Here is a 22,184-nt window from a genome sequence, read left to right as displayed (position 1 = left end):
AATTTATAGCACCACGATGGTTCACGTGGAACATATATGTAATAAATTTTATTTATACGAAACCACTCTGCTACCATAATAATAACGATGTTTCTTTTATGAGTACATTTCTTCAGCTAATGTAATGAGCCTGCTTCACAAAAATGCTAACTAGCACTTTTGAAGACAAATTCCTTTTTATTGTTCACAAAACTTTGAACATTCCTCTTGTTAATTCCCTGAATTAATGGGCAGCCCTGAGCCAGCCTGGGACCCTCCACTGCCAGGAGCAATTTCTGACTGCACAAGTGGAGTAACGCAGCGGTGAATCAGGCTTGGGCTAGGTCTGATGGAAATAGAAGCTTTCTCTGCTGTAAGCCAACCCCGTTTCCACCTTCTTCATGTAATTAAGTCACAATCCCTTTGTTCTAATATCATTATCTGTTGTCATGGTGATTTTGATTTACAAAAATGAATGGCTGAGAAGTGGGCGAAGACAAAAGTTTTGCTGAACGAGGTTAAGCTAATGGCAAATGGAAAATATCTGTGGCAATACAACAAACTCATGATCTTTTAACAGCAAATTTTAAAACAATGATAAGAAGTAGGTGTGAGAGACGTTTGATGTGACTATATCGGTGTTTTGGAAATATATGTTGAACTTAACGTCTTAGAACAAGTTTTGCGTGGCACCAGCCGTGCCGTACCTTCTGGAGCTGCATGAACAAAGAAATCCCATTCTGAATCTCAACATCCTGTAATTAACCTACTGGAAAAACACTGCCTTGCTAGGCAAAAGTCCCGCCAGTTTCCAAGGGTGTGCTTTGATTTTGGGAACAGATACATGGCCTTTACAGCTCATCCAAAAGGAGAAAACCTGTTTTGATGGGTAATTATGTGGTGTGCATGCAAATTGTCCATAGGCGAGGCTGCATCGTGGCTAGCAGTGTGTGGGCACACAAGACACAGTCAATTAGAGCTGAGCTTTAGAAGAGATCTACATCAGCTTGGTTAAGCTCGGGGCACCGTTTTCCTTTGTTGTGACTGAAATGCTGCAACCAACGCATGGAGCTGAGCTTATCTCCTCTTTCTCTCTCGCCATGGTTCTGTAATTTTGCCCTGGCTCTGCTGACAAATGCATACAGATGCTTCATTAACCAGTGGTGCAAAACCATTCCCTTGCACATGGCTCTGTGCCTGTGGGTGTTCCCCAGCACAGCCATTTCTCCACACCCCCAGGTGCCTCAGCCCTGCGCTTGTGTCAGGCACATGGGCACAAGGCTGGGGAGGGTTCAGTGCCAAGCAAAATGGAAAAATGTCGGCATTGAGCCAGCAACCCCCCCTGGTGAGGCAGTAAGAAGCTCTATATTGCTCCAACATTTACATTTGTTCCTAGAATTAGTTGGGAATGGCCAATTTCTTGTTTCTAGGACTTAATCCTCTCCTTCCTGGTGCAGAACGTATTTTCTTTTCCTGGAGTGTAAGACAGCCTCTGACTCAGGGACTGGTATCTTGCTTTACTTTCAGCACGCGAGTAGTCCTGTGATGTCAGCTCATCCACTTGTGCCAGCCGTGCACTGAGTGCCTGCAGGCTGGCCATGGCACCTCGGGGACACAGCTGCTGCCTCCTCCCGGTGGGCAGGGAGGGCTCCAAAATCCTCCAAGCTGGGCGAGGAGCTGGGGTGCATTCAGGTCCTGATCACCGTGCTGAACCTCATTTCACAAGGTGCTCTGCAAGTGGAGGTTGTTGTGTGTGCCTTCTGCTACAGCCAGTTATGGTGTGTTGGTTATCATATCCACATACACCATCTCAGTTTGAATACATATATACAGGGAAAACAGATTTACTTGACCAGAGAATCCATTTTAATCCTATTATCTCTTTTTTTCAGTCCAAACACAACACTGATTTATTTTTTCCTTAGGACTAGTGCTGACCTTTAGAGCAGAGCAAGGGCAACCCCGGGCTTGCCTGTGTCCACCAGCCCAGGGAGCAGCACCCCTGCAGGCCCTCTGAATTGAAAGCTCTTCCTGGCTCTGTCAACCTGAATCCCAGGTTGCCTCATGGATAATGTGGCATGCCAGCCACCCGCTGCTTTCTCATTTAAATAAATGAGAAAGTTGAGGCTAAATTAACACTCCAGCGGAGGTAATAAGGGCCGACTCAGCAGCTGCCGTGATGTATGCAAATTGCAGTTTCACACATTAGGAGCTAGATGTTGCTTAATTTGTAGGCCTTTCTGTCGCCTAAATGAAAGAGCCTTCAACAAATTCAGGCAACCTTAAAAAACAAAAGGCCACAGAAAGCCCCCGAATTGAACTGCTCACCAGTGCTCCTGCACCTACAGCCTTTCTTGTGGGGCTTCCCTCCTGATCCCCCGACAAGCAGTTATTGCTGAGTTACACTGCACTGCCTGATGCCTTCAGGCAAATAGCTGCTGATTTTCAGAGCAGCCTGACTGAGAACGCACTGCCAGCCCTTTGGTAGAAACAGAAAGATGATTATTTATTTTTTTTTTCAGTGGTGCCACAGTCCGGGAGCTTAACATCCACCGGGTTTCTTTCTCTGGAAATGAAGCTGTAGCAGTGCAAAGGAAAACCCCTGATAGCAGCCAGTTAATCAGACAGAAGGAATGGGCTGATAGGAGAGAATTTGTTCTTCTCTTAGATCTGTAGAGATGGGAATGCAGATGCAAAGAAGCATGTAACTGGATGGGGGTTGTGGAAATGCTGTTCTGTACATTAGTTTATAGGCTTTTAGTGTCGCTAAGAAAATTATGGACATAACCATGTTAGGGTCAAAAAGAAGATTTCTAAATGGAGATAAAAATTGAAACTCAGGAAGGGAACTGCATACCCAGAATAGCAGGACATGAAGCCATTGTGGCCACACAGAGTAGAAAAAAATAACTGTAATGTTTGTCAGGCTTACATGTCCTATAAGAAGAAATAAAATACTAAAAACCTTGTAAGTTAGAATTTAGCTGGTTCAGAAATGCCACGGCCACAGGATACGTGGCTAAAAAAATGCTCCCAACTCACCAGATTGGTCCCAGCTTTTATTCAGGAATGCAGGGGTTTCATTCTAAAATAAATCCCATTCAGATGATTCAGCTTTTTCCTGTCTTTTTTGCTCTCCTGACCTGCACGGTCAATCCTCAAGAGCTATTGCCACAGGGCTTTGAATTCCTTCAGAGGAAATGCTCCTTCCTCCATCTGGTCACCAATTCCTTCGTGCTCTCAGCCCCTGCTCCTGGATGTCACTTTCTTAGCCTTCGCTCATCCCTTTCATAGCCTGGAGATACTGTAGTGACTCCCAGCATGCCTTTAGCAAAGAAATAACAGGAACTTGTCCTGTGTTGAAATGAACTGTGACATGAAAATGCAAGTGAAAAAGCACCAGTGGCCACGTGGGCAAGAAACACTCAGTTTGGAACCAAAGCTCAGGGTCTGAGGGCAGCTCCCAGCTCCCCGATATGAGCACACACCCAGGCTGGAGGGGAGCTGGGCACACACCTCCTCCCACCACCCTTACACCTGCACCAGGAAGGAAACAAGAGCACACACGGGGAAAAAAGAGATGTGGCCTGCCCTGGTCTGAGCTACAGTGGACAAGCATTGAGGGAAAAACCCTGAAGAGCCTCCGTCCTGCTGTCCAGATGTAGTCCCGGCAGAGCTGGGTGCTTTATTGCTCAGGACACAAACAGGGACCATAGTTCTTACTGCTGTTACTTTATCACTTCTTAAAAGCCCCTGCAGATCTCTTGGCCTTTGTCCCTCATTGCTGAACCAAGATGATGATGGAGCTTTCCTACCAGTTGGAGAGATTAATTCATTGAGCTGCAGGGCTCATGTGCCAATAGCGCAAATTAAGACAACATATGTAGGTTTGCGTATTCCAATAAATTCTGCCTTTGCTTCAGCCCCATACCTAATGCACAATTATGCCACAAAAAAATGCATGAAAACATGTTCCTAAGCAGCAGTTATGGCAAATGAATTACCAACATATGAAGGAAAGTATGCATGGCTTTTCTGACAAACAGAGGCAATAACTCTGAGAGAAGTGGACTTCTCCTGTCATAGGCATGAGACATTTGTCCCTAACGTGGCCCAAAGATGCTGCTGCTACTTGGATGTCCACTCCTCAACATTCATCTGGAGGTGGCTCCTCTCTCCCATTCCCACCTGATGAAAGTACGTGCCAAAGGAGGACAGCCCAAAGTGCCCATCTGTCCATGGGTGTTGTGGTGATGGGGGGACAGCTGGCCGCAGGGGGAGCAGGAATAATGGACCACCTCACAGGGCCTTGTCCTCAGCAAGAGGCACACATCCTGGCTCAGGCCAGGAACCACGCATCCTCATTCCCTCCGTAGTCTGAGTCACCAGACTGTAGCCTTTTGTGTTCAGCTGTGAGGGATCTCATGAATTTGGAGGTAAGAACTTGGGAAGATCTGTAATACTGTCACCTGTATAATTACCCATCTGCAGCTGCCCATAAACATGCAGCTGATTTGCTACTGAACGTAGTGGTTAGTTCCAGAGCAGCAGTACATCATAGAAAACGAACAGGAATTAGGATCCTTCAAAAAAGTGAAATTTCTTCTGTCCACAAAAAACGATGAAGAAATGTAGCATCTTCCAAGTAACACCCCATGTGGCACCTTTCCAAACCTCTTTCCATATGCTCCTAAGTGTCGAAAGCCCAAATGTTCCATGTCTTGCTGCCAAATTCTCTGGCTTGCTCCCAACAGCTCTTACAATACAGTTGGGTATTGTCTAGTATGAAGAAAAAAAATTACCTCAGATTGATAATTAAAAATATATTTGATCATCATATAGATATGAATGGCCAAGGGGTTCAGTGTTGAATGAATCATTCATGTTGACAGATCGCAAAGCAGCAGCAGGATATACTTCTAATCTTACTGAATTTGCCCCGAAATCCCAGTTGGTTGCAGAACATATTGCTGGAGAACCTTGAAACTGGAGGGCAAAAGTGGAAACAGAAGAGCCACAGCAGAGACTTGCCTGAAGAGGGAGACCTTGGTCTCAGGCTGATATCACTGGCTTGGTTTCCCCTTGTCACATTTCAGACTGAGTCCCACAACATCAAAGGTTGGAAGTTTATCCTTGTTTTAAACTGCTGTAACTACGTGACTGCAGGAGCTCAGGTGCTGGGTATGGATCTCAGGATGGGACTCAGGACACGTGCCTTGCCCAGCATGTCTCATAAAGGCATCATGGCACAGGTGTGGCTCAGGTGCTACATGTTGTGGCTTTTCTTCTGCTGTCCTCTTCCTCAAAATGTTCCAAGGTTTGGGAATTAGGGTGTTTAATGCATGTGCCTTCATATAGAAGCCGAGTGCTTCCTTCCTGCCTGGAAGGGTAGCATCTCCAAACCTTAGATTTCTACAAAAGGCAGTTGCTGTAACTCCAGAGAAGATTCAGTAATGTACCAGGAAAATTCAACAAGTAAAATCAATACAGGTGCTGGTGTCAAAGCAGACTGCTGGGAACTATAAGATTCCTATGTACAGGAGTTCAGGGAACCCTGCTGATAGGTCTGCATAGGGTATTTGCACTGATATTACCAGCCCACAGCCACTGCAGATGCTTGGGACTCCAAAGCACAAACAAAACCAAGAGAAACAAACAAGAGAATCAAAGGTTGTATCCAAGATATTACAAATATCTTGTGCTGGGGGAAGCAGGCTGAGGACTGGGGGAAGAACACCGAAATACGGTAGCTTTGGATGTTATTACCAGCACATGCTGTAACTTTGCAATACAATCAAATAGGCAGGCTGTTAAAGGCCTGGAGGATTGAAGATGTCCATCTCCAAAGCACATGAGGCTCTGGTACCAATCTTTTGCTGTCTTGAGATACAATATTGTATGAAATACTTCAGGTACTTATGGATGTTCTATCCTCTTTTTTACTGTATTGCTTCTCATTTGACATCCTCTTTCCCAAAGTGTGCTTTTGGGTTAATCTTTGTATGCATCAGTTCAGCCTAGGAGGAAAACCAATGAGCATATTTTCCTGCACTAGGAGCTGTAAAGTAATTTGTAGCAGATACTGTAAAAATCAAATAACTGAGAGGGAACAATTAAGAACCAGATGCAAACAGTAGTGAACATGGTGTTTACTACAGAGTAAGTTACATGTGAATTTGTGGTATTGAGTTGCAACACTGAGCACAACATGGCCTTATTTTTTTGTCTGCTTGGTGCTACCGCAGTGCATGTACACGAGAATAGTGCCAGGAGTGAGCTGTGTGCTTGGTGGAAGGTTGTTGTAGGACACTATGCAGTTCCTGTACCAGGAAAGCAGAATAAATGCTAGAGTTCCCCTGGTTGTTCCATACCATAATGCTGACTACTCCTCTGATATGCTCTTTGCTTGATGGATATTCTTCACTTTCTCCAGTACTACTTCTGATTTACATCAGGGTGAGCAAGAGCAGAATCAGGCCTCCAGTTAAATAACTAATGCAGCTGTTTTGCTGAACCAGCTTCCTGGCTGGGAATGAATCCAGTCAGCTGTGGATAACAAAACCCAGTAATAGAGATTTCAAAGATTTCATACATTAATTTTTTTTTTTTTTTAATATTTGCAGAGTTACTTTTCTTACAAAATCTGTTAGGCAGATGTTAGGAAGTAATTACTGTACATGAATCAGAAAGAAAATGCACATCTTACACAGCCTTACGTTGACTGTGTGTGAGTGGCCAGAGTAGAGAAACCAAGGATAAATGAGAAAATATACATACATACATATATATATATATAAAATACATGGGCAGAATCTGCCAGAATTTGCCATGGGGTTATAAGGAAGAAATAACACAAAGCAAACTCTTCTCATCATCCATAAGTTCAATGTATATCCAAAACAATAAGCCTGCTACCTTCTCTGGCAACAGCCAAAACTCACGATTTGTGGATGGAAGATAAATTTAGCCCTGACTAAGCAGGTACATTTCCTATCAACACCAAAGAGCCCTTCAGCCAATTACACCAGTAATCAATGTGCTGGACAGAACTGAAACATTCCTACCTATGCTTTTGTGCTTACACATCCCAAAGCATCCTTAGCTTACTGAGCACAAAGATGTAACTAAGAGTGATCATAAGCTAAAACTCTTGCCTTCATGTATAAAATGTTTGTAATTTTACCCCTGAAATATAGTTAAACTTCAAACAGTGGTGGCAGCAGTAATAACACCCAAGACATTAGCATAGAAAGCAAAATTGGAGGGAACACTTTGCCCTGAAGAATGCAGTTGTCCAGACATGTGTCCCGTGACATTGTCCAGGGCACAGTATTCCCTGTACTTGTAAATCTAGGGAATCCTTAATGACTGAAAAGTTACTGCTTGAGTTGTTCCTGGGACTCTGATGCTGTATTTTGAGATGAGGTTGGAAATAGTAATTGTATAATTGAGTAAACAAAATTGGGAGCCATTAAGAATGGATTCAGCCCTTGGCTGACCTCCAGTATTGAGCCCTATTTGTCTCTGTTCTGATTTCTCCCTTGCAAAATAAAAATATCCTTCCTTTTGAAATCACTTCGAAATCTCAGGTACAATGCACCAAATTAGAGATAAATAATATATCTCAATAAGTAATAATAAAACCACCATGCCTTCCATGACATTTTCCACACTAGTAGTTAATGCAGTTCATAAACCAGGCTGATATATTTACCCTTACCTTTCAGTGTGGCTGGAGCAACGGAGGCCAAGGTAGGACATGACTCACCTGTACCACCACAGCTGCCTTACGATGCCTTTTAGGAGCGTAACACATACCTCTATGTTGTGCTGATACTCACACATAAAATCAGTTGCATTCAAAAAATAAATTTCATATCAATTATTATGGCCCTATAAAATTCCATCTCAGCATTTACAAATCTATACGCTACAAAAAAGAAATGTTAGAAGAGAAGCCTTAAAATTGCAAACCCGCCAGGACATTTAATATTTCAAATCTAAATTACAACATAAAACCTAACTTTGAAAAATGCTATGAAAGCACCAGCGTTGGGTGCTTTTTTAAAACAACATTTGTCATAAAAAAGATCTTGAACATTTGGGTTGCCAAGGCAGAAACAAGCACCACAGACACATTTACCCTTATGGGGATTCATCAAGGTTGTGCAGTGCAGCTGTTGTCTTAGTAAAAGAAAGTATCGGCCCCTGGCTGGAAGAAACAGAAACATAATTATGTTATGATGAGCTGGAAAACATGCAAAGAAAAATTGGAATGCAAAGCATGATAAATGATGCTTTGTCAATTGCAAAGCAGCAAGAAAACCAGGCGGCACAATAATAACTCTTCTCCAGTCAGTGCTTCCAGTTTGGCTACCAAAATAAAGCACCACTCTAACCACGACAGAATAGCTGTAGCTTTTTGCTGTATTATTTTGTCCTGATACAATGATGTTGGGTTGGTAAAGTGGAATATGCAGCCATCGTTTGTCATGGAAATGAGAAAAGGAATGGGCAGGTACTTCCCAAAATTCCAGCAGTAGAAAAAATACAAGATTATTTTAGAGCTGATTTTTATGCATATTAAAATTCAAAGTTAAGAGTATTTTCCTTTAGAACACCTTTTAATTATATTTTCTGTCATAAAATCCTCGTCCTATAGAGGTGACCAACACTGTATCAGCAGTAACATGGCTACATGCAGTAAAATAGGAAATGCCATCCCGTAGCAGACTCGTTAATCTCTCTGTCCTCACCATGACAAGGACAGGATTTCCCTTCAAGTGTTGCAGCAGTGTGCTTGTCTAGGGTATCAGACACTGGAGTTTATTCTCCTGATGTGTGTAAATCCAGAGGGAAAATGAGTAATTGTGTTTCTTTACAGGAAACTTTTATTTAGAAACCTCCACCGGGCCAGAGAGATAAAAAGGGATATATGTTTTAGAGTAAACCCTCTAATGATAAAGTGAAAAAAAAAAAAAAAAAAAAAAAAAAAAAAAAAAAAAAAAAGCTTTAAAAACTCACCCACACTAATTAGGGAGCCGGATTTGTTAGGGTTAGCGTGTCCAGGGGCTCCAGAGGAGCTGTTGCTGTGCCCTCTAGTGCCGGCGAGCTGCACTCCTCGCTGCAACGCCTGCACAGCCCCGGGCTTCAGCACCGGGAAATCGGAGCAGGGAGCTCTTATCTGCAGCACCTACCCAGGCCCTTTCCCTTGGGGCACCGCTGAGGTTACACGAGAATTTAAAAAACAAGCAAACAAACAAACAAAAAAATCATACTTATACTCAAGCAGAGAGTTGCTAGAATAACTCTGGTGATTTTCCCTCTACAGACAAAACTTTAGGGTGAGTTTCACCCTTTCATTTTGAATTTGCTACCTTTGGAGGATGCCTGTTAATTTTTTTCTTACTAAGAATGTCTCAGAATCTGGTATTAATATTCTTGGTGGGCTTTGTTTGTTTGTTTTTTAATTAAAAAATCAACAAATCAACCACCAAACAGAACATGTATTGCTTCTGTAATTAAAAGCAACTGGCTCTGAAATTAGCATGTATGTAGGATGGGTCATTCTCTATACATCAGTTTAAAGGACTGAAACCTATATCCAAGCAGTGTATTTTTAAGTGGATATTTTTGGTCCTGTCAAATTAGTAGCACAGGCAGAATACCAATCACTTCACTCATATAGCTACTGTTTGCAGTCACAAATTTATAAGTGACTTCTAATGACAGCAGGATTTGCAGTATTTTTATTACCTCTATTACCTACAAAAAATTAGTGCTATATTTATCTCTAATTATTTTCATTTACATGATAAAAATACTTTATTACTTCACTGTAGTTAGCATCTAGAGGTATTAAACCACTTGCAGCTTCCTCTAATAATTCTATTCCCTCTGTGATTAGAGCAAATGAAAACAGAAAAAGAAATTACTGATAAGCAACAAACTGATGGAAGCCTGCAAGCTGTCTCTGTGGTACTCACATATTCCCGTGCTAACCCTTCAACCTTTCTCCATCTCACTTAGCAATAGTTTGGGAAGAGGTACATGGCACTGTAGAATTGCAGACCAATGCCAGGCTCATTATAATTTCTGTTGATATCATTAAGCTCAACTTGATCAATAAAACACTGTCCTTTAACATTTTCTTCCTCAGTCTGGTTTGCCTGACACCAAGTTTAGTTTTTGGCCTCGATGCATTAAAATAGATATTTTATAGGAAAACAGAAAGAGTTGGTTTCAATGCCCACTCCTGGATACATGTATGTCTTACTCGGGATACCAACAGGCAAGCCAAGGCAGATCGCACCAGTAAGTAAAGATGACTGACTGGACTCTGTCTAGGGATAAATAAAACAAATAGCCAAAAAGAAGGGCAAAACCAGAAGAATGACTGCACTGACAGCTTTAGTGACATCGGGTTCTTTGCTTTTCACTTGATTTGAATTCTTCCTCTTCATGCTTCATCTCTCCCTGTTTCCCATGTGCTCCCTCTTGTGCTGTCTGCTGCTCTCCAGCTGCTCCCTGCTTACTGTAAATTCAAGCATTTTTCTGTTGGAGGGGATTCTTCCACAACCATGTACTACTTAGGTATTTTGTCATTGCATCTTCCTCTATTATTTTTTTACTCCTTTTCATCATCAAAAGTTCTCCTTGAGGTACTGTTCAGCAGAATCACACATGGTGTAGCACCCGCACACCATCAAATCCCCCTCACAGGCAATATTCCTTCACAATTTAGGAGTGTGATACTGTCAACCAAAGCAGAGGGAACTCATGAAGTCTACTTACCTCTGCATTCCAACAAGTTATGACCCATTTTGTGAATGAAAGCCTAATGACAAAATTCTCTCTCATTCCCCTGCCCCACAATCAGAATTAAATTCCAGCCCTCCATGATGTCTCCCATCCATCCAGGGCTCCCCTTTCTTCTGTCTCCCCTTGTTGTCATAAAATCTTCTCATGACAGTTTTTTTTTTCCCTATCTTTCCATAAACTGATTCTTTTCCTAAAATTTGCCTCATTTGAAGGCCTAATCTTTTTCTTTGTACTCCTTAGACATCAATGGATTTGCTTAAATTAAGCAGGGTTCAGTCTTTAATAAAACAAACACCTTTCTCTTCAAAGTGTGATTACTGAGTTAGTGTAAAGATTCACCAAGTGTGTTTCTACTTTTTATTAAGAAGTTGGTTTAGCTTAAACTGTATTTCCAAAATGTATTTCACTCCACAGAGACAAGAGAAGTTGTTATAGGCTCTTAAATACTGCATGCTCACACATTCCTTTGATTTCTCACCAGGATCCCAGTATGCAATAAACGCCCTGCTCAAGCCTTGTGTATTGTTTTGATATCTGCTGGGTGAATCCTTCAGATTCAATACAGTTTTCTCAGGTGGATTTTCATTCACAGCTTAAACTCCCCATGAATAGAATGCACGTAGTCGTCGCTTGCATCTCATTCATTTTTATGATGTTATCACAAGACGGGAGGGAGGTGTGTGCTATCTGTGCAAAGAAATGTCCCCAGATTCCTGTGGGCTCAAGAAGGATGGAGAGAAGGAACGGATGGGTTGGTTCATGCTCCACTCGTCCACTCCTGTGTGACAGTGAGACCCTGGGCCTGGCAGAGAGCGCAGGCTGGACCACAGCCCTGCTGCCATTACGCAGAGGCTGGCTGCATGGCAAGCGGGTCACGCATCCGGGCTGACCAGGGCAGGCTCTCAAAGGCAGTATCCCATCCTCGTGTCCCAGCAAAGGTCATTTGCTTTCAGATGCTATTTTTATCTTGAATTATGGGCAGAGATTTTTCCTCGTCTCCCCCACCTCTCTGTGGCCCTGGGAACTCGGATATTCCCAGCACCACAGCGGGAGAGGAGCCTGCCCCTCGAATCAGGTTTCACGGACCGCTGTAGGGAAGCATAAAGTGTTCCTGGCTGATAAACTGTGTGAGCTGGGGAAGAGGGGTCTTCCCTTCTTTCTTCTCTTTTTAATCCAGTTATTATCTGATCTGCCTCCTTTAAATAAACAAACGTGCCCTTGATTCTCCCAGCTCTGGAGCTGACTGGCGATAGCTCTTTAATACCACCCACCCCTGCGCAGCCGGTAGCTGGCCTAGCAAATTATACACCTCCAAGTACAGCACCCAGGACTCTGGCCAAGACCCCATCTGACCTAAATCTTGCTCATTATAAGCAGCCATAAACGTTTTTTGTTAAACAATGGCACTTACAGGAATATGTAATTTTTCTTTTGCAGTTTATAACTAAAGCCCCCTCTAGGGCATTTAATATAAATGACACTGAAAGAGGAAAAAATCTGCTTTTGATTTCCTTTTTATTTTTTTGTATGGTCATCTCAGAGGTTTTGCATTTATTGTTATTATTGTTTGCATATATTTCTTTCCTTCCCTCAGCCTTTGTTCAGAGGTTTGGACTTACTGAGCACATTGCCTAGCTTTAAGAAATATTGCAAAGAGCTGCCTCTTCTTAAAAAGCCCTGAGACCTGTAATTATATGTAGGCATCTAAAAATTAAAGTTTATATTATTAGCGTGATGAAACATAAAAGGCCTGAATCTGTGCTCTTAATACAAACAAATTGAAAGCACTCAATAAACGCTAAGCACTTACCAGTATTAAATGACAAAACTCAGTATCTGGATGCCTTTGGGCTGGGAAGCTATTTCAACTGCGGGGAACCTTGCTGCGACAATTTTCATAAGCAAATGTCATGTGCCATAAAATATATCTCCAATTATACAGCTGTAACATATGTATTGAGTATGAGCTCTGGTAATTACCCGCACTACATCTGGGTAAATGTTGGATTGTTAAATCACTTTTAAGCACCAAGGGTGCAAACCAAGGTGCTGGGGTGCTCCTCCGAGCCTGGAAGACCCGAGCTTCCCTGCGTGTCCCATCTGACCCCAAAATTTGGCTTGGGGACCACAAAGGGAGGTCCGGGCTGGGGATGCCCGGGAGGGGCAGGGGCAGGAGGAGCCCCGGCGGGGGAGGCCGAGCCGGTGAGGAGCCCCCCGGGCTGGGCAGCCCCTGGGGAGCCGGGGGGGAAACCGAGGGAATGGAAAAAGGGGGGGAAAGCGGGGTACAGCCACCGGTGCCCATCGTGCTGCTCCGCTCCTGGTGGGGTGCTAGGGCAGCGAGCCGAGACGAGAAAGACCTGAGCTGGAGTGGGTGCTCGAATCCTTCCTCCTCCTCCTCCTCCTCCTTTTCTCCTCCTCCCCTTTCTTCCTCCTCCTCTTTCTTCTCCTCCTCCTCTCCCCTTCCTCCTCCTCCTCCTCCTCCCTCCCTGTGGGCAAGTTGGGCTGCACCCGAGGCTGCTTGGCGGCGGGGCTCGCCGGGATAAAAGGATTCCCCCCCCCCTAAACCCCCGTCCCTCCATCCCTCGGCTCCCCCCGCCGCCGGGGCCGCGACCCCGCCGGCGGCAGCAGGCAGGAAAGTTGCAAACAACCTGCGGCCGCAGGAACTTTGCGCGCTGCTCCAGCTGCGTGCGTTCAAGGTGCCTTTGATGTGTGCAGCAGCTTCTGGAAAGCGGGCTGCAGCTTTTCCCACCCGCCAGCCCTCCCTCTCCCCACCCTTCCCCTCCCACTTCAGCCGCCACTTCAGCCCGCACACGCGATTTGTTTGAAGGGGAGGGGAGGGGAGGGGAAGGGGAGGGGGGGGGGGAAGAGGGAGAGGAAAAAAAAAAAAAAAAAAAAGTGATGAAATGAACAAGAAGTGGTGAAATTACCCAAGCGACTTTTCTCAAAGAGAGAGAGCAAAGCGGCGAGAGGAGCGGCGGCGAGCCCCGAGCAGCCCGCCCGGCACCGGAGCCCCCCGGGGGGGGCTGCGTGCTCGGGGGGCTGTGAGAGCGGCTCCGCAGCGAGATGCGAAAAGCCTCAGCTGTTTGCCTCGCCATGCCGGCTTCCCACTAGAATGCCAAGCCTTGCACAGGATGAAAACAGGTTCGTTTCCATTTCTGTTGGGAAATGTTGCGCTCCCCACCGCCACCACCTTGCTGTTGGAGATGCCGGAGAAGATCTTCATGATGAAGCAGAGCCCTCTGCTGCTGCGAGCCCTCCGCTCTTCTTCGGAGATGTTGAGACAGAGATAAATCTTTTATGCAGCTGTCTTTTCATAGCTGTGGCGGTTGCCGTACAATCTGCACTTGATTGCAGCTAAAATATTCTTTTTAAGATCCGTTTCACAAATAAACACAGATGGGAGAAGTGGGAGAGGGAAAGCTGTACTGAAGTAGTAATGGTGGATTGATCTTCCTTCTTTCCCCCCCTCCCTTCAGTGTCCTCCCCCCCCCAAATTTTCTGAACAAAAATGCTCTGTTTCAGTTTAAAGCAGGAAAGATTTGGGGGGCTGTCCGGATGGGGCTTTGGAGGAAGACTTCCAACAGTGGTGCTTGCCTTACTTTCCTGAATGTCCGTGGCTACCAAGCCCATCAGCCTCTGTCTTGCCTTCACCTGTCTTAAAGTCTCTCTTGTTTCTTCTAACACCTTGCAGGTCATTCCTCCAGAATGCCAGAGGAAAGTTCGCCAAAGCGGAGTCCTCAAAACATCCCGTACAAAGACCTGCCCCACATCATCAATGCTGACGGGCAGCATCTCTTCTGCAGGTACTGGAAGCCAGCAACAGCTGCCAGGTGAGCACTTCCAAGCAAATGCCCTTTTTGACTATCAGTAAATAAGCCTCTCTTCATGTGATTATTATTTTTAGCTTGGCTGGCATGCCAGGGCTGTGTGCATAGAGCTTTACAGAGCCGCTGAGAAGAGATGCCTCTCATCTGAGAGAGCTCCTGCTGTGATGAGTGTATTCCCCAAACCTTTACTCCCTCAAGTTTGCCCTACAGATGTGAACTAGAGTTACTTGAGCACAGCTGGCTTGGTTGGCAGCTTCAGTATGCTACCGGGTGGCACACGCAGGTGGCTGGTGCCTACCAGCAATGAACAAGTGTCTCCAAACTAATAGCACAGGCAATCAGGGAGGGATGAGATGATGGCTTACTGATGTCTACTCTTCTTAATTTTCTTACTGTCAACAAATAAAACAGCAGCATCTGACTTCAGTTTGAACAGTAATAGCACAAATCTCAGAGCAACAGGCAGGATTTGGTTTGACTACACTGCTTCTTGACTGCTTTTTTTTCTTTTTTTTTAATTTATGGTTAACGAATGATTTAAGGACCTCTCACTGGAAACTGTCTGTGATTTCAAAACTAAACTCAGTAATAAACATAGACAAGGACTGAGATAGAGAAATGTAAATAATGTCTTTTTTTCATAATTTACATAATCCCCTTACTGTAATGGCTTTCTGTGCTTATTACATGCTGATTGTGGTCTGCTATAGAAAGCTATTTGTGTTTCTCCCATAGTTATTTATGATCGTTCCTCTTTCTGCCAGTATCTGCTTGACGTGTGTTTTACTACCACTAGTTGTATAGGTAGCTACTTTATAAAAGTCTGGATGTTGTTTTATTGTTTTCTTTTAGTTCAGGCCAACAGGAAAAGCTATGTTGATCTTTTTAAATTTAAGTTTAAACAACTAATAAACAGTTGCAGGAAAAGTGGTTCAAGCGGTTCAGGAGTCCCACCTTTTCCTTGACCACCCAGTAAGTCAGACAACTTGTGCCTGCCAACCGAAGGGGCAACATGAGTGGCTTACAGATGGGTGGTGGCGAGCACCTAAGCAGTGTACGCTGCCACCTTGTCCCCAGGGAGCAGCACTGTGCAGCCACCCCCCTGTAGCTCTTGTTGCACTTCTTGGGCTTTAGGACATGGGACTTGGCTTAAGATCATCAGGTCCACAATGCATTTTATAGTAACCTCTAATCACTGCCTTTCAGAAACAGAGAGGAAAGTTTTTGGCACTGGTGTTTTACATATCCTTTGCACCAGCCTGAAGATTTCCTCTACTAGAGAGGAAAAAAAAAAAAAAAAGCTATCAAAACAAGCTTCTACTGTGAAATCAGGCTGTCTCATATTGTAATGCTAATTAATCATTAACTGCCCACAATGTTCTTCACCCAGTAGTGGAATTGCTTTCTCTTTTCATGTTTAATTTCTTAGCAAATTAGTAGTGAGTGGAGGGGTCTTTGATCAAGAAATGAAAGGCTGATAAAGAACTGAGAGTTAAAACTTGGTGTCTAAGTCCTCTGGGTAGTTAATTTTTTTAGGGCTCTGTGCACCAAGCAGTTAATTGAGAGAGCCTGCCCTAGTTTTGTAACAACAAAAGTAGATGGGATCAGTGTTGCTCATTTACAAGTGGTTCCTAAGTGCATGTATGTGTGTGTGTCTGTGTGTGTTTGCGTGTTTGTGTTTAAGGAGGAGGCGTGCTGTTTATTATTAGCTCTTTTGGCATTGTTATGTACGAGAGAGATTGGAAGTGACTGAGCAGCAAGTTAGTGCCTGGATTCTACAGTCAAGAATGCTCCCGAAGTGCTTTGATAGGCAAACCAAAAATACATTTTTTCCCTCTCACTTTTGAGAAGCAGCTCAGCTTTTTTTCTGCTTCATATGTAGAAGCTTGGCAACTTTCATCTAATTTTAAATGTTCAGCAAAAATGATCTATATATATGTAGAGGGAGAGAGAGACACCTCAGGGGACTTTTACTGGCCTGTTACAATTATTCTATTTCAAATACTGAAGGTAATTCTTTCAATCTTCTAACTCAATTGTTGATTCGGGTTGAAATCTTAACACTAATGAATGATGCTATAGCAGTCAAACGGTGGGATCTTGCATTGATCCATTATGCATCTAGTCCCAGCCAGGGCTGCAGAAATACCTTTTCACTGCAGATGCCCAAAGGTTATCATTGACTTGGCTTCAATTAGAACAGAACTTACCATCCTTGATCCACCCCCCGGGGAGAAAAAAAAAACGGGATATCTGCCAAAGGAAAAATTAAAAAGTAGCACTAGCCTGGGGTTGAAGAGCAAACAATGGCTAGATGCTCTCTGAGAGTGGGGCCAGCCAGCAGACATTGCCCTTCAGAGCTGGTGCTTCTCTTTTATCTCCTCAAACGGGCACACAAAGGTGGATAAAGGCTGTGCCGGACTAATGTGCTTTAAAGGAAAAAAAAAAAAAAAAAAAAGGTTTGTCAGGAAGATGGGAAATTTTGTAAGGCTCTTTTGCTTCGTGGGCACAAATATCCAGGCTCTGATCCTGCGTGGTGTTGATCCGACTGATCAGCCCATGCTGGTGCACATATGGATGCTTTGTTGTAAGTGCCACCGAGGCCAAGGTTGTGGTGTGTGTGAAAGGCACCTATTGTGAGTTCCTCAGCAGGGTCTGCTTTGTTTCAGAGGGGGATTTAGGTGATTACTTCGCAGGAAGCTGACACACAAAGGCACTCAGATGTCACAGTGATTAGATGGGGTAGATAGAGTAGATATTAATGGGACTAAGGAAGGGGAGCGACAGTGTTTTTACTTCTTTTTGGGGTGGGAAGTCACTCCCAAGAGGAGAGCCACGGACAGGGTGTCTTGTACTGCTTGCTGGCGGCAATGCAGGTGCAGCTTCCCTGGCCAGCAGCCCTGCAAGCTACCCTTCTTGTTGGGCCAGTTTCAGCCGAAAATGTAATTAAGTGGTCATGCTGAATGCGGCCGGGAGGAATATGTGGTTATGTTCTGGTGTAGTTTTCTTCAGTTGTGCCAAGAGCAAGGTTTGTGGAGCATGACAGCAGGTAACTGGTGCTCACTGGTGAGGCAGAGCTTAGGGTCTGGGGAGGCAGAAAGTTTTCAGGACCGTGTAATGCTGTTTGGAGGAACTAAATCGGTGGTACCAAAACAGGCTGATCTCATGCCTGTGGCGTGTCCCGGTTGCTGAGGAAATCCTACTTAATGGAAACACGTTTTTGTGTAAACAAAAACAACAGCTCCATGCAAGGTTAAAACCCCTGCCACCACCCTGAGCCATCTGAGTCAAAACATGAGGTAAGAGGAGGTGAGGAATTAAGAACCGCGCTCTGTTCCCAGCTCTCAGACAAAGCTGCTAAGAATAGAGGTGGGATGAGGAAGGGGAAGGAAAGTCAGGAGAAGTCAAGATATTTCCTTTGAGGCCCCAGAAGGGCTTGGAGAAGGTCAGAGATGACCATCTTTTCCTCTCTGCTCTGTATCCTCGTAGCCTTGTCTGGATGCTTCAGCTGAATCGCTGCCTAGATAAGTATAAACAGTTTGTGCTGGGGCACTATCAGCCCCTCTGTGTGACCTCAAATAAACCCTGTGAGATTTGTTGACCCAGCTTAGTTTTTGAAAGGTGCTGATAGCCTGCAGCCACCGTTGACTTCAAGCAGAGACAGCGATGCTCAGTGCTCACCCTATAAATAAGCACAAACCAGTTGCTCTAGGTTGGATGCTCGATGCTTGAGGTGCTTACAGTTAGAAGATATCCTCAATATCCAGACATCCTCGTATCTGAGCTTCCTCATCAGTCAAACAGAAATCATTATCTGGCTAGTTAGCGCGATGCTTGTGTGCCTCCCCACGTAGGGGTCTCCGGGTGCACTTAGATGATTGCTGGCAATTGAAGTACACTGCCCGAGGAGGCTGCCTGAAGCCGAGACACATGTGCAGGCCACATATGTTTTCCTGGCTGATTGTTAATGTACAGTGAAATGCTGTGGCTCAACCTTAGACATTGTGACCATGGTTTAGGTGGATGGAGTGTAATTGTTGGACTAAACACTGTATTTGTTGGAGTTATCTCAGTTCTAAACATGCAAAGTGTGATTAAAAACACAAAATGAAACAAACAAAAACCACCCTCTTTTCTATCTGCTTTTTTTTTTTTTTTTTCCTCTCAGAAATGCCTGTCATTCTTTCGACTTGCTAGCAATAAAAGAGCAAGCCAATAAGGAGAAAATATATTTCTCTCTTCCCGAAGGACTTTGCAGAAGTGCCTGTGGTGCAGAAATACAAACTGCCTTTATATCTGAACTGGCCCTTAAATTGGGAATATTGCTTGCTGATTTTGGCACCTCGTTATCAGCATTTCCATGGCATTTCCAGAAGAACAGCACTGCTCCCAGCATGAGCAGATGACAAGGCTGAATTTGACTTTCAGACCCTTCCAAAATGACTAAAGAAATAAATAAACTGAAGTGAAGTCAAAGCAAAGGAAACGGAGTCACTAATTGTAATGTCTCTAATTATACTGTGCTAGTCTCTAGAAATACTTGCGGGAATTTCTAATTCAGTGCCACTCTGGAAGAACACTTTTGTTTCTGCTAATGAGGTCAACTTCAAACTAATGCATAAGGGCCAAATTTGTGTGGTGCAAAGTGACTGATGTCAGCATCATCTATCGTAGGATGAATCGAGCTCTCTGTGTGTCTGATCACATCATACACAGTGCTCAGGGGAAATAAGAGCTTTTTGCTTAACGATTATCATTGTCGAACCAACATTCCAGGCTTTTTGTGCTATATTGCAATCGCCTGAGTTTCTAAAGCCTCCCTTTTCCAATTCATCAGCTCTATGTGTTCCTTAAATTCTTATGTTCTCTTTGCTCTATATGACTGTCTTATTCACTGTGAATGGGGGCAAGCTTTCATGATTTCTTGTCCATTTCCAGGGGGTGGGCAAATTAATAAACCAGCTTTGCCTAAGAGGGACGCTTTGACAGGTAGGAGAGCAGCTCTGGTTCTTGCTGTGGGTGCTTCCAGCAGCTTTTCTTAATAGGATAGGTTTTTTTCAGTCCCTACAGGAATATCTGACAGAAGCAAATCTGCTTTTGTTTTTTCCATGGAATCCAAGGAAAAAGGCAAATAACAAAGAGAATAACAGTGGTTATTAAACTGCCACTTTTAGTCATTGCACTGTTAGGATCAGTTTCTAAGCACAAATGTGCAACTTCCTGCAGTACAGTGCAACTACTTGCATGCTGGTGTGTGGGAACAAGGTGACTTTAGGAGTTCCTTGTGGTGAATCTCTAAAATTTCATTAAAATGTCATCCTGTTCCTGACACAACAATTCTGGTTCTCTCTGCCACTAACCTGATGAATCCTTGGAAACTGTGCTATCCAACACATCCAATGTCAGATGTAGAGGTAGAGGAAAAGAAGAAAAATGATCTTGAGATTGTGCTGAGAACCTAACTTTCTGCTCATTATTCTGCCAGGCACTGAAGTCTGAGCAAATGTTGCTCCTCTGGTGCAAGTAATTAAATTCATTTAAATTGGATTACGAGTGTGGTGACCAGTACTGGCTTTGTACTATGACCCAATAGATGCCCTACCTGTCCCTCCAGGTCTCTAGCCCAAGCAGGCCAGGCCCTGCACTGGCTCTCTGCTTAGCCTCTGTTGCATAAATTTCCTTCATGGCATCAAACTGGGAGCACTTTAAGCCAGTTAAGTTTTAAGGGTGGTGCCATAGTCGAACTTGACAAACTCATCAACTCTATCAGGCTTCCAGATGCAAGAGCCCACGAAATATATAGGTTTAGATAAAGTAATACAGGCAGTTGCACACAGTTCCTTGCCTCAATTTCTTCAGTACTCTTGAACATCCCTTGGGAACACAAAGCAGCTTTTCTAGATCATCACAAACACATCTACAAGAGTTGGCTGGTAGAGATGTATTGGCTAGAAGAGGGTATTTTTCTGGATGCCAGTTGCAGAGGAGTTGGCTGTGTCTCCTTGGAAGTTCCCTTCAAGCTGCGGTGCCTTTGTGCTTTTCAGAGCCAGCATCTGATCTTTTTGTTCTTCTAGGGAAATTGCATTGTTCTAAGAGCTGTCCCTGCAGACACATTTGGCTGAGTTGCCTTCCTAGGTCCAGGCATCCCATTGTCCTAATGTGTTTTCACTTGAATGGAGCCATTAGTGTTTAACAACCTTCCATTGTTGCTTATCCAAAAGATGTGACAAAACTCTGACAGCAAATGGCTGATTCTCCTTACCCTAAAGTATCCAAAGAAACACTGTTCCATCCTACTCATAGATTCCTTAAGTTATGATTAGGCTGATCCCTTGCCTCCTCACAACCCAGAGTTACACCCTTGACTATACCCATACATCCCTGCCCCTACTCTGCCAGCACCAATGCTGTGACACTCTATCTGTACGGTTTATTAACCTACAGGGAGGAAATTACCAGCACCAGGCTAAATTTTCTGATGATATTAATACCTCGAGTAAAACCATACTTCTAGAGTACTTACACTGGAATGACAGAGATTCCCCTTCTGCATAATAGGCATTTGCTCTCCAATCAGGATCTGTCTTCATTTCTGCGTGGCATACCCTCACTTGATGATGGGAGCGAGACTCTGAATCCTCTGAATCTGAAAGTGATGGCAAAGGCAGATTGCTGGACCTAGAAAATTTAGTATCAGAAAACAGAATACAGAAGTCAACGAGGAGCAGAGAACAGGCAAAAAACACAGTCAAGACTCTCAATTGCCAATGGCACAATGACCATAAATTTAAATAATTGGACTCTTAATTTCTCTGTGCTTTCATTTCCTCATCTAAAATTGGGTATAGTCATACAGGTTAATGATGTAAGCAAGGTGACAGATTGGTGCTAGAGAGAGTAGATTATTCATTGAGGTTTGGTGGTTGAAGAGTGATTGATGTTTGAAAAGAGATTTAAAAAGTCTACTAAGTGATGCATTAGTTGTTCTCGGCTTTTCAGCTACGACTAAATTGCCTCAGCAGCAATCCACTAAAAAAAAAGACAAGTGAGACAAGTGAGGGAAAAAAAAAAAAAAAAAAAGGAACAAAATATTGACAACTGGTCTAGAGCCAGCCATTCAGTGGTAACAAGGTAGTGATCACTTGCTGCAATATCGTGTATAGATAGGCAAGGAGAAAATGCACAAACTACTATAGAGTTAATAAACGAGAAAGATTACTGAGCTTTTTCAGCCACATATGTGTCCTATGCTAAAAAGAGTTTGCTCTGTATTTTTTGTCTCTTCCTTGTTCAAGCTTGAGGACTGCAGAGTGAGGGAAAAAAAAATTAAACCTTTGGCCCTTTATAGAGCAGAAAGTTGGTTAAATTTTCTCTAAGTGACAGCAGGTTAGCTAGTTCACCAGCCAGAAAGACGGGTTTATTTTTATTATTCTCCAACATATTTTTTACTTTTCTTATTCAAAACAATCTCAGCGAGGTTTCAAATTCACTTGTCAAAATCCAGAAATCTGCAGTAGCTTAATTTGCTGGGCTAAAGGAGCGAGGAGTGATGAGGAA

General features: G+C 43.7%; 1 protein-coding gene and 1 long non-coding RNA gene across 3 annotated transcripts in view; one reads left to right on the top strand and one right to left on the bottom strand.

Moving 5' to 3' along the window:
- MGLL (monoglyceride lipase) overlaps nucleotides 1-22,184 on the top strand; it is a 99,974-nt gene that overhangs the window by 23,249 nt on the left and 54,541 nt on the right. The window contains exons 1-2 of one of the 2 annotated variants that reach the window (XM_068694524.1): nucleotides 13,721-13,941; nucleotides 14,492-14,630. In XM_068694524.1, coding sequence (XP_068550625.1) covers nucleotides 13,932-13,941; nucleotides 14,492-14,630 — 149 coding nt within the window. In that variant the 5' untranslated portion in view covers nucleotides 13,721-13,931. Of the gene's footprint in view, nucleotides 1-13,720; nucleotides 13,942-14,491; nucleotides 14,631-22,184 lie in introns of those variants that run through there. The other variant, XM_068694523.1, reaches the window with a different exon arrangement.
- LOC137862442 (uncharacterized) overlaps nucleotides 21,158-22,184 on the bottom strand; it is a 49,522-nt gene continuing 48,495 nt past the window's right edge. The window contains exon 4 of the long non-coding RNA XR_011100277.1: nucleotides 21,158-21,305. This is a non-coding gene — a long non-coding RNA (uncharacterized lncRNA). The remainder of the gene's footprint in view (nucleotides 21,306-22,184) is intronic.

The sequence above is a fragment of the Anas acuta genome, chromosome 11, assembly GCF_963932015.1.
Source record: "Anas acuta chromosome 11, bAnaAcu1.1, whole genome shotgun sequence".
In the NCBI taxonomy this organism is placed as follows: domain Eukaryota; kingdom Metazoa; phylum Chordata; class Aves; order Anseriformes; family Anatidae; genus Anas; species Anas acuta.
Note: the sequence above shows the minus strand (reverse complement) of the source record. Positions and strands in the feature narration are given on the sequence as shown.